Here is a 12,151-nt window from a genome sequence, read left to right as displayed (position 1 = left end):
TCCTGTCAGAAGTCGTCTATTTCTATAGTTCTTATAGTTTTCCACACATATATACGAAATCCTTTTGACTTACCTTATAAGGGAAATCATCCTAAAGTAAGTTTTCTTCAGCTAAAAGCAGCACCGATCTGCGTTTAAATGGTAGTTAAGAGCATTTCTGTTCAACAGAACTTTTTCATGAGTGAGCAGTAAACAAAAAAGAAGTCTATTTGCGAGTAAACATCCTGCAGAAAAACATCAGCTGTCGAAATGCCCGACTGCAGAAGGATACGATAGGAAAATAAATAAATAAAATATTTACTTTCACTATAGCAGTGAAAATGAACTATAATACTATATTAAAACACTCGAGTTTTCATCTCGTTTACTACTGGCTCGTTTATCCGGTTAGACGAACGATCTGAGATCAGACAATTTCTCTTTAATCGCCTCAACAACGAGGAAGTGAAAGTGAAAGTACAAATGCGCTTGACGTAAACAACTACGTCTGCTCGTGCAGTGTCTTCTTCTCTGTAACACTGTTCATGCTGATTAGAAATAAAACAACTGCTTCGACCTCTGTTTGAAGACGTTATAGCAAAAGAGAGACATAAAAGAGTGGAAGATATACCGTTTTATTTCATCTAAAATCAGACAAGTTACCAGACATTATTGTCATTTACCAATACACATATATTGACAGAAAAGTCCCTTTCCTATAACATAGAATAATGACTGACAAAATGAACAACCCTAGGATTTTTTACAAAGTATTTATTTTTTAAACCAAAGTTTTGTCAATTTATAAGGTCTAGAGACTTTCAGACAATTGAATGATTAGTTCTAAAATATTGTCACTGATTTAAAACCGGAGCCCCTCAACCAGACAGATCCAGCTGAGAAGTTCTGGATCATCTATGCAGAATAGCAGCACGCTGCTGCCCAGCGGTATTTGAGCATATGGCATATAAAGGAAGAGTTGGCAGGAGGTTTAGGGAGTTCAGAATTCCTCCTCTGCGTTCCGGGATCTTGAGGCCTTCAGCTCCTTGAGTCGCTCCATGCAGTCCGTCAGACTCCTCTCTCCGTGCACCTTGTTGTCACGAGTCCTAACGTTCACCGTGTCACTGCTTTTCTCCTTCTCACCAACCACTGTTATGCATCAATCGTAAAGGTTAGGATCCCCACAAATTCAAAACAACTACAATGTCTATGTGAACATATACGCTGCTGAAATTGTCAAATAAAATATCAGGAAAAAAAATTCACATGCCATTTTAATACAAGCTACTGAGAAGCTGTCATGGTTTGCCTGTGCCATTTATGGTTTTATGAAACAAGACAAATTTGCAGCACAGAAACATGCAGTTTTCTTTGAATGCGCGAGACCACTAATTATCCACCATATGTAAATAAACTAGAAAAAATAAGTGTTAAAACGATAAAACTACTTGCACTATACCACATACAAATGACAATATATACACAAAAAAAATACAGTTTACAGTAATAAACAGGAACAAACCATGATTTTTACACCTTTTTCTAATTTAAAGGTAGGGTAGGTGATTTTGGAGAGGCTAGCAATTATCGAAAGATTCCACCCTTCTGCGAATCACTCTACAAAGCCACGCTTCTTCCAAAACACATGAACGCGCACAGGCAAACTAGAGGCTAACCAGCAACACGAAGAGAGACAGCGTTGGTAGAGGTAGACTTTCAACCAGCATAACAAATACTGTTTTTGAACCAAATCACCTACCCTGCCTTTAAACATTATGCAGGATCACTCACCTAAAATGAAATTGTACTGAGCTAACTGTGCATTCCTGATCTTCTTGTTCAGGGTACAACCAGGGTCCAGATCCACGTCAGTCATCAGCCCTCCCCTGTGGAACTCCTGTTGTACCTGAGATTGACAAGGGGTTGTTTTTGATAACAATGACCTGGCAGTTTATGCTGGGAGGAGAGCTAACACTACTAGTGTGTGATAAATTGTGAGCAGAACGTACTCTCTGGGCATATTCATCACAAGTGGGTCCAACAGGAACCACCATCACCTGACTTGGGGACAGCCACAGTGGCCTGTGGGAAACAAAAGCAAGAGAATTTGGTATGTGCACATATGGTCTGTAACTAAAAATCAGTCTCTTTCTTTAGCCGTACCACTTTCCCCCATAGTTTTCAGTCAGGATGGCAATCATTCGTTCCACTGAGCCCAGGATGGCTCTATGGATGATCACGGGCCTCTTCTTGTCATCACCATCATGGCTGAAGAGAGACAATGTTTGGGTTACAAAGTCAGCAACTTGCTCTCTTGAAGAAGATTTTGAGGTTAAATTCAGGAGGGGTGTAGTAATCAAATATGACCACAAAATGTCACTGTTGTACAGGGAACAGAAACCAGGGCTCTGGATGTTCTCTTAACTCTATGTTTCCTTTATTGTTACATACAGACAAAGATGTAATGTCATCTTGAGTAAACATACCTGACAAATGTGAGATTGAAGCGAATAGGCAACTGGAAGTCCAGCTGAATGGTGGCACATTGGTGATACCTGCCGATGGCATCCTTTATCTGAATATCAATCTGAATCACAAAAACAGAAACATTAGTGTAAAGTCATTTCTTAAATGTTCATATTTCATATGATGCTTGCTTTATCGGTTTGTACCTTTGGTCCGTAGAAAGCTCCATCACCAGGATTCAGAACCCATTTCTCTCCGAAATCATTCAAGCTGTTCTCCAGTTGCTAAAACGATTAAAGAGGGCTTAACAAAGTCAAACTACATAAGATACCGTATGCATGATTTGTCATGCATTTTAAACGAGATGTATTAAACACGAATACCAGATTAACAACTATGTATATTAAACACTAATAATAATAACACATTCTTACAAATTGATGAGATGACAAAATGACCCCTCAAAATACACTAGCTGGTAGGATTTGTTTTGAAGTTATTATTTTTATTCAGCAAGGATGCATTCAATTGATCAAATGTGACAGTAAATACATTTATAACATTACAATTTATTTTGATTTCAAATAAATGCTGTTCTTTTGAACTTTTGATTTAAATCAAAGGATCCAAAATTATCACCTTTTCCACAAAAATACTAAGTGGCACACTTGTTTTCTGATTTCTGAAGGACCATGTGACATTAAAGACTAGGAGTAATGGCTGCTGAAAATGTAACTTTGTCAAGACCCCAAGCTTTTGAACGGTAGTTTGTGCACAAGTTTCAAATTCTACCTTCTCAGCCTGGTCCCACACTTCAGGTTCTCCTAGGAACTTCTCTGGCCTCGTGGAAAGGTTCAATTTGAAGGTGAAGCCAAACACATCATACACTGTACGCAGGAAGTTCAGGCAACCCTTTATCTCGGACTCAATCTGTAAGGTAGGAAAATAAAACAAAAAACAAATCATTAATAAGCTTTTCAACCAAAAGTTCTTTAACACACTGAAAAATATAGGGCTCCCACATCTTTCAAAAACAAAAGTTTCCATGGCTTTCCCAGTTGTTTGTGATTACTAAATCAGGATTATTAAAATAATTATACAGAGATCACTAAAGAGCATAACCCAAGAAATGTAATTCAAATTAGAAATGCCACTACTTTTTTAAAGATTTAATTAATTTCAATTAAGCATGGGAACCCCAACTCATAAATATTGTATCATGTATTCCAAAGTAACATGCCTGGTCCATAGAGCAGAAGATGTGTGCATCATCTTGTTGGAAACGTCTGACTCTGGTCAGACCAGTAAGAGCTCCAGACAACTCGTTACGGTGCAAAACCCCAAAGTCAGCCAGACGCAGGGGCAGTTCCCTCCAAGAGCGCGGCCGGTGGTCAAACATCAGACTGACATAAAAGGGAAAAATGCTAGATAAAGAAAATTCTTGCAAAAAAATTATCTTCCTCACTTAACTTCCTGCATTTAAGGATACTGTCAATGCCTGTCATGATTAACCAACATTTCAAAAAGTCTGCTGCTAAGGGAACACAGAAATATTTTGTACCAGTGTCCAGGGCAGTTCATGGGCTTAAGAGCAAAGATCTCCTTCTCCACCTCAAAGGAGAACATGTTTTCACTGTAGTGCTGCCAGTGTCCTGAGGTTTGCCATAGTTTGCTGTTGTAAATGTTCGGTGTGACCACTTCCTGGAATCCCCTCTTTCTGTATTCACTCTACACAATAAAATATAGCACAACACAACAAAAATGGTCTGTGAAAATACATAAACATTCAAGTGGTTGGGTCACAATCATTAATGGGGTCCTTGAAGTGGACCAACTTATCCATTACATGGTCTACTGAACCATGACATTCATAAAATGCAATTTAGCATATCCTAATAATAGACCTCTGCAAACAACTCCACATCACACTCTTGTTGTGTCGGCTATTGTAATTTTTCAAAATGATGATATTGGTACTTTAGTATCAGAATGAACTACGGAAAACTCACCCTAATAAACTCGATCAGCGTATTATAGATGTAGGCTCCTTTAGGCAGAAAGAAACAGCTACCGGGGCTCAGGTCGTGGAAGAAAAACAAGTCTTGTTCCTGGAAAGACAGTGAAGAGAAAGAGAAAGTGTGTGTAAAACAACAACAACAACATCAAACATGAGAGAAACAATAATTATACAGGTCAGGAATACAATCAAGAATACAGGAGGATACAAAGGAAAAGAACAAAAAGTTAAAACGAACAAGAGAGAGAAAAAAAAAAATCGAACAAATGGCGGTTTATGCTCATGCTTTTGTTGTGACAAAATGTTCCCTGTGCACCCATCAGCATGCCCATGAACAGATGGCGCATTAAGGAGACAGACATCTGCCTTCTTTATGGGCACCGTCCCCGTTCTCTCCCCACCCAGCCCACCTATCAGACCTGTCGGGAGTCACTACAGATTCGAGAGGCGGGCAGCTTGCTGCCGGAGTCATTAGCACACCAAGGTGTCCACATGTCCTCCATTGTGAGCAGTTTGTCCCCCAAATGTTCAGTGGAAAATGGCTTTTTTGTAGTAATTTGTACACTGCTGACATCTTATAATTATTCACTTCTTGTAGTGCAGATGCGCATACGTGTTACTGCTGAATTTTGAGATATAAACACACTACCATTCAGAAGGTGGGGGTCAGTACTCAGTAGGTTTTCTTTTTTTTTTATATAAATACATTTTATTTAATTATTATCTTATTTTTCGGACTATAATTCGCACCTAAGTATAAGTCGCATCATTCCAAAAATACGTCAAGATGAGGAAAAACACATATATAAGTCGCACTGGACTATGAGTCGCATTTATTTAGAACCAGGAACCAAGAGAAAACATTACCGTGTCTAGCCTCACGCGGTTTTCTCTTGGTTCATTTCTCTTGGTTCATGTCAAATTAATTTTGATAAGTCGCACCTGACTATAAGTCGCAGGACTTATAGTCCGGGAAAAGACGGTACTTTTATTCAACAACAATGCGTTCAGCAAAAAGGAACCGCAAAGACATTTAGGTTTCAAAATGTTTTGATCGTGTACGAATGTATACTTTCACGCATTTACACATACCCTTCCTAGTTTGCGATGATCCCTGTTTTTGGCTTCTTCCTGGAATTTCTCCCATTCTTTCAGCATCTTGGGATCAGGGAAAGAGATGCCGTAGATCCTTTGGAGGCTCTCCATGTCAGCTTTGCCCTCCCAGTACGTAGAAGAATTCTGTGATGTACATAATATGCATAATTTTAGATTACAAATTATGCTGTAGGAATAATACGCCAAAGGTATAGGTTGGGATAATTTAATATGTGGAAGGGAGTTTTAATTGAAAGTTAAGAGTAAATTGTTGGAAGGTTAGGTTAAATTAGAAAAAGGCCCAAACTGTGCACCTTGTGGATCTTCAAGGCCTTGATCTTTCCTGTATGTCTTACATGAGGCCCTCTGCACAGATCGATAAGAGGTCCACACCTACAGAACCAACAGCAAAATGTGTAAATAAACGTTAAGGTATAAATATATTGTATATAAATATATATACTACCACCGTTCAAAAGTTTGAGGTTGGTAAGATTTTTTGAAATGTTTTTGAAAAAAAAGTCTCTTATGTGCAACAAAACTTTATTAAAGGGATAGTTTACCCTGAAATTTGGTGTTTATCTGCTTACCCCCTGGGCATCCAAGATGTAGGTTACTTTGTTTCTTCATTAGAACACAAATGAAGATTTTTTTTTAACTCAAACTGTTGAAGTCTGTCAGTCATAAAATGGAAGTGAATGGGAAATCCCGGCTTTGAGAGTCAAAAAACATACTCAGACAAAACCAAATTAAACCCTGCAGCTCGTGACGATACATTGATGTGCAAAGACATGAAACGATCGATCTGTGCAAGAAACTGAACCGTATTTATATTTTTTATTTTTACTTCAGATTCACCACAATGTCCAAACTGTCCTGACCGATTTCTCAAATGGACCATTGACACTATCTACAATCTCAATTAGGAGTGTCAGTGGTCTATTTGAGAGATAGGTGGCGGTAATGCACTTATAAGTCTGTGATCCACCTTTAAAGCAAGAAGAAGAAGAAGAAAAAGACGCCTCATGTGTTGGCTGTTGAGAATGCGCTCAAGACAGTTCGGACATTGCGGTGAATGTGAAATACTGTTCAGTTTGACTTCCATTTTATGACTGACAGACTGCAACGGTTCGAGTTAAAAATCTTCATTTGGGTTCTACTGAAGAAACAAAGTCACCTACATCTTGGATGCCCTGTGGGTAACAGATAAACATCAAATTATCATTTTGGGTTGAACTATCCCTTTAATCTGACTAAAAATACAGTAAAAACTTTAATATTGTGAAATATTAACATTTAAAATAAATGTTTTTTTATTTGAATGTACTTTCAAATATAACTTATTGTTGTGATGGCAAAACTTCAGTATCACATGATCCTTCAGAAATGATTCTAGAGAAACATTTCTTATCAATGTTTTTTATTAACAAATGTCTTTGAGTTATGCTTTGATTCGGGATTCTTCTATCTATAGAAAACTCAAAAGAAGCAGAATAGCTTGCAAAAATGTAAAAGTATTTTCTAAAACTTTCAATCAATTTAATATGTCTTTGCTGATTTTTTTGAATGGCATTGTAAAGAGACTTTATTTTGAAAAAACATTTTCAAAAGCATGAAATTCAATAAATAATACAAAACACACACACTTTGAAGTATATGTTCTGCAACCAATATCACACCTGTAAACTGTAGTTGTTGGGGTGGTAACCTTTTCATTTAGGATCCTGCACTTGAACTTGTTGTACTAGAAGAAAAACAGAAGCAGATTTTACTAGTCTGAACTTCAAGCCACTCGAGTGTTAAGGGTTTATTCATAGCATGAGCTCATATTTCTTGCTCTTAGAAAGGAAGCACATACCTTGAACATCTCCAACAGAGTCTCCTTCTTTACCTCCAGCCTCTCAAAGGGTTGCTTCTCTTTGATGATCTTCTTACACAAGTTCTCCAAACATGGGAAATCATTACTCGACACACCTCTGAGAACCAGCGAACGAGGAAGGGAGAGGACAGAGAAAGCCAAGTACACAAAGGTGCACAAGTTTAGTTAAAAAGCTCTTCTAAATAAAAACTAGAGTGCAAAGAATTACCAAACATCTCACCAATTAAAGAAAATTTAGTCTACCAGAAGTCATCATCTGTGACTATTTTGAACCAACAGAGCCACACTAACAAACAAGACCGGGCTTGATGGTGATCTTATCAAAATTAATAACATTTCATTAAACTGGCTTTCAACAAGTAAACTACTGCATTTATTATGTTCCTTCCTGCTTATCTAAAGCCACTGCACTGATTCTGGTCAAACAAAAGGTCGTGTAATTACAAAAAGGGATGAAGAAACTCCTGAAATAAAAAACAAAAAGTTTTATTTCTTGTGGAGCTACTTAGCATAATTTCTAACCACAGATCAATTAATGTGACTTTCAAGATTTGACTGACCATTCTAAACAATAGATGATCAATGGACACAACAGTGACTTGCGTTAGCACGGATGATTTGTGAGAAGCATATTATTCAACACCTGTAGTCTTCTCTGGAATACTAAAGTTCTGTTCATGAACACTCAGAATCATTCTTTAAAAAAAAAAAAAAAAAAAAAAAAAACAGAATATGTTTGACTTACTCATTTTCAAGAAACATATCATAGTAAAATCCATTCTCAATGGGTGGCCCATAACAAAGGCATCCTCCATAAACTCGCTCCATGGCCTCTCCCATTATGTGGGCACTGGAGTGCCAATAAACCTTAAGAGAAAAAAATAACACTTTCAAAACATGCAAATATGCACTCTTTCAATCATCTATGCAATAAAATAATTCATATTAGAAATATTTTCTTTATGCTTACAAATGCACTACTTTGGTGACATTTCATTTGTGTTGGGCTCACTGTTATTGTGGACTGCAAACTTGAAGAAAACTCTAAACTTACTGCTTGTGCCTCTTCGTCATCGAATTTGAGAAGGACTAGACTGCAGTCTTTCTCTAAGGGCCTGTCCAGATCCCAAACCTCATTGTTCACTTTAGAGATCACAGTATTATCGGCAAGGCCTTGGCTGTTAATAAAACAAATTATAATGTTATACTCAACATTGCGATGACAAGTTATTGCTTGACTTGGAAGCACAATGCAATCAAACACTTCACCAAGAAATGCACCATTTTTGTGCGTTGCGATGAAATGGAGAGGTTTAAGTTTAAGGATGACTTGTGTATAACAATCCACACGTCATAAAGAAATGTATATATGTTTTTGCAATTCATCTCTGCTGTTCTAGCATGTTTTCTACTCTAGCTTTCCAACAAACCTGGCAGTTTACACTATTAATATGTCTGTGACACATTCCTTATGTTCCTCTATTATAAGTTGCTTTGCATGATAAAGTCTGCTAAATGCACAAATGGAAATGTAGACAACTGTATCCAATGTCCCACCCCAAATTCACGCCTCTAGCTGTGTCAATATGTAAATATGAATATTCCAGATCATTCAAACAAACAGAGCAATATTTTGACCACTGTTGGGAACGTTACTTTAAAAAGTAATTAGTTATAGTTACTCACTACTTGTTCCAAAAAGTAACTGAGTTAGGAACTGAATTAAAAGTAACTCGTTACCAGGGAAAGTAACTATTTGCATTACTGTAAAAAAAAAAAAGTTGCTATATGTCAAATATATATTTTTTTTAGCAGTTTTCACAAGTCAGTTAGACAGGTGTTCGTACATAACTTTCGTTATTTATAGCACGTCAACAGACAGCAAGAGTTTTATCCTGCACTTCAAGTATTATCTTTGTAAGAAAAGTGGTTTTGGCCACTAGCTTTGTAGATGTGTGTGTCACACATTACATGCACGTTCTTGCCTTTGACCGCAGTGAATTTAAAGTAGTGCTTATATCTCCACCTTGAAAATGCCAACTTTTCATCGGATTGCTCATGACTCGCCATCTCTGCTGCTGCTGCGAATCTCTGTTTAGCTGTTGCGTGCGTTCGCGCGTGTCTGTCTGTGTGTGTGTTTGGCGCCGCTGGCGTGTGCTGGCATGTGTGTAAAAACACTGGCTCTGATTGGCTACCATGAAACACATGACTCTGCCTTAGCCAATCATAATTGCTTATCTCGTTATTAACCCACCTCCTCACTCGCTGTGTGAACCAGGGGTGCGCTCGTATTACATACTAGTTTATTAAATCAATGTATAGTAACGCACCGCATTTAACGTCCAGTAATGTTAACGGCGTTGTAACGACGGGAAAAGTAATTAGTTAGATTACGCCGTTACTTAAAAAATAACGTCGTTACCTAACGCCGTTCTTTTAAACGCCGTGATTCTAAATACTGGTTTTGACTGCATAAAGCCTCAATATTTATTACCTGCAATATTTATTTAAGTATACAAATTGAATACAGGACCTTGAAGGCAAGTGCTTGCCTATTTAGTTTAATCACTAACCTGATGCCACAGGCGACCTGGTACGGTGTGGTCTTCCAGGACTCCCCATCGACTACGGTTCCATCGGGTAGTGTGATCTTGATGGGCTTGCTGTCTTTTGCTGCTTTCTCAGCCAGCAGTGCATCATGTTCTGCCTTCAGCTTGTTATAAACGGACAGACGTTCCTCGATGTACTGTGGTAGAGGTTTCAACTATGGATAAGAAAGAGACAAAACTCATATTATTATCACATTTCCACTGCCTATTGTTTCAAGGATCCTACACAAGTATACGTATCATGAATAAACCATAGCACAATTTAGCATTACAGGAGATATACTGTCTTAAAAAATTATGAACCAAGCCAAGTCCATCCTCCTCTGGCAAGGAGTATATTTAAATCAATGCACACATGCCAAATATTCTCTAATTACTTAATGTGCACAGTAATAGACACATGCTTAATAATGCACTTATTAGATCCTACAGAGAATGGCATCTTTGAAGAACACTGTGGAATATGTAGGTGTTGCAATACAGACACAACACAACAAGAGTAATAAAAGCACCAACCTCAGCCCTGCCACCTGCATCTCCACCAGCAGTCTTGTTTTTCTTCTTTCCTCCATCTTTGCCATTCTGAAAGAAAGGGTGTGACGTCCATCGGTTATTACTTTCAACAGTCAATTAGTTTGTTCGTGTCAACAAAGAAAATAGTTCAAACATGTCACTCCACCCACAGTAGGTTATACAGAAACAAGACTTGACTGCAAAGCTATAAATAAACAGAGCATATATTGAATATATATATATATATATATATATACTACTCAGCAGTCAGACAAGTAACAAGAAGTAACTTTTCGAAAACTATAAAAATAAGGCATTCAGCGTTTTGACAGCAACATGCTGTGACTGTCTCAAAGGACTTCACTGGCTAACTAGTCAGCTAACTGCATGGACATCTGATACCTTCTTCTCGTCCATTTTCAGATCCTTCATTTGTTCGGTCATGCTCGCATCCGCCATAATTATACTAAAATATCACGAGCAAGTAACACGATCCAACAATTTACAGATCTGTAGAGTCTTTCTCTATTCAGGAGACCAGCAGACACGTTTCCCGGATATTTCAGGGAATCCAATGCTGCTGATGCAACAATATGATGTTTTTCGGATGTTATGCGTGATTGGTGCTTCACTGTGATTGACGTGAGTATAAACCAATCAGCATGCAGAATATTTATTTTCTGGCGCAGTAAGATGATGCAAAGCGAACGACAGCCTATAAAAGGTTAATTTCATTGATATGACTGTTACCTTTAATGTTCTTCATATCTTATGATGCTTTGGAATCATGTAGAATAGTATTTATGAAATATCTGTATTTACTATATGTATAATTCTGGAAAAAACTAAATAAATAAACTCAACTAAAAACACAGGCTTTTATTGTATATACATATGTAATGTTATTTCTCATGATAAATATTGCTAAGATAATATGCAATTTTAGTCATTAGTAATAATAACACATCGAAGCTTTCTTCAGCAAAAAGTTTTACTGTGAGCTTTCCTCTCAATTATAAAATAAAGGAGTTCAATTCGAGAAGCTGTATAAAAGCAATGCATTCTAGTGGCACCTAGTGGGCAGGAATGAGAAGCACAACTATTAATAATAACATAATATGACACAGTGGTATACAAACAACACCTTAGAGGCTACTTACACAAAAGGCATTTGTTTACATCGAGTATTTATTGCAAACCTGCTGGGTACGGCACATTATTTACCTCTAACTACTTCTACTTCTAACTTGGCGTATTACACAAGCAAGGCTCTTGAACTGAAAGTCCCTGTGCACTGGAAAGTGTAAGCTTTATCAAATGGGGAGAAGAGGTGTTTGTGGAAATAAAGATAGGTGTCATTAGAAAAGCTAAAGTTTTTGTTTAGGATCAGGATTTACTAGAACATTTACTAGAACAGTTTTAATTCACTTTACAATTAAGTATCCTGAAGCATGAACTCTGCAAAAATGTTGTGACTTGTGCTACTTTTTAATAAGGCTATTTAAACTGTTACAGATATTGCTATTTCTTTACTTGTTTATTTTCTTTTGAAGCTTCTGGTCATATGTTTAAGGAATCAACTCAATAAAACCT

At 37.3% G+C, this 12,151-nt stretch overlaps 1 protein-coding gene across 1 annotated transcript; it reads right to left on the bottom strand.

Moving 5' to 3' along the window:
* Nucleotides 1-595: 595 nt before the first annotated feature.
* Nucleotides 596-11,154, bottom strand: LOC113078843 (threonine--tRNA ligase, cytoplasmic). The gene is made up of 19 exons (XM_026251156.1): nt 10,961-11,154; nt 10,562-10,627; nt 10,010-10,200; nt 8,491-8,614; nt 8,182-8,303; nt 7,416-7,533; nt 7,237-7,301; nt 5,872-5,950; nt 5,555-5,701; nt 4,455-4,553; nt 4,007-4,173; nt 3,686-3,848; nt 3,238-3,375; nt 2,652-2,729; nt 2,466-2,566; nt 2,143-2,247; nt 1,989-2,061; nt 1,771-1,885; nt 596-1,128 (listed from the first exon to the last, which is right to left on the bottom strand). The coding sequence occupies exons 1-19, from the start codon at nt 11,015-11,017 to the stop codon at nt 980-982; spliced, it is 2,157 nt and encodes a 718-aa protein (XP_026106941.1). The 5' UTR covers nt 11,018-11,154; the 3' UTR covers nt 596-979.
* Between the last annotated feature and the right edge of the window lie 997 nt (nt 11,155-12,151).

The sequence above is a fragment of the Carassius auratus genome, chromosome 5, assembly GCF_003368295.1.
Source record: "Carassius auratus strain Wakin chromosome 5, ASM336829v1, whole genome shotgun sequence".
In the NCBI taxonomy this organism is placed as follows: Eukaryota; Metazoa; Chordata; class Actinopteri; order Cypriniformes; family Cyprinidae; genus Carassius; species Carassius auratus.
This window is presented reverse-complemented; position numbering and strand designations above follow the sequence as displayed.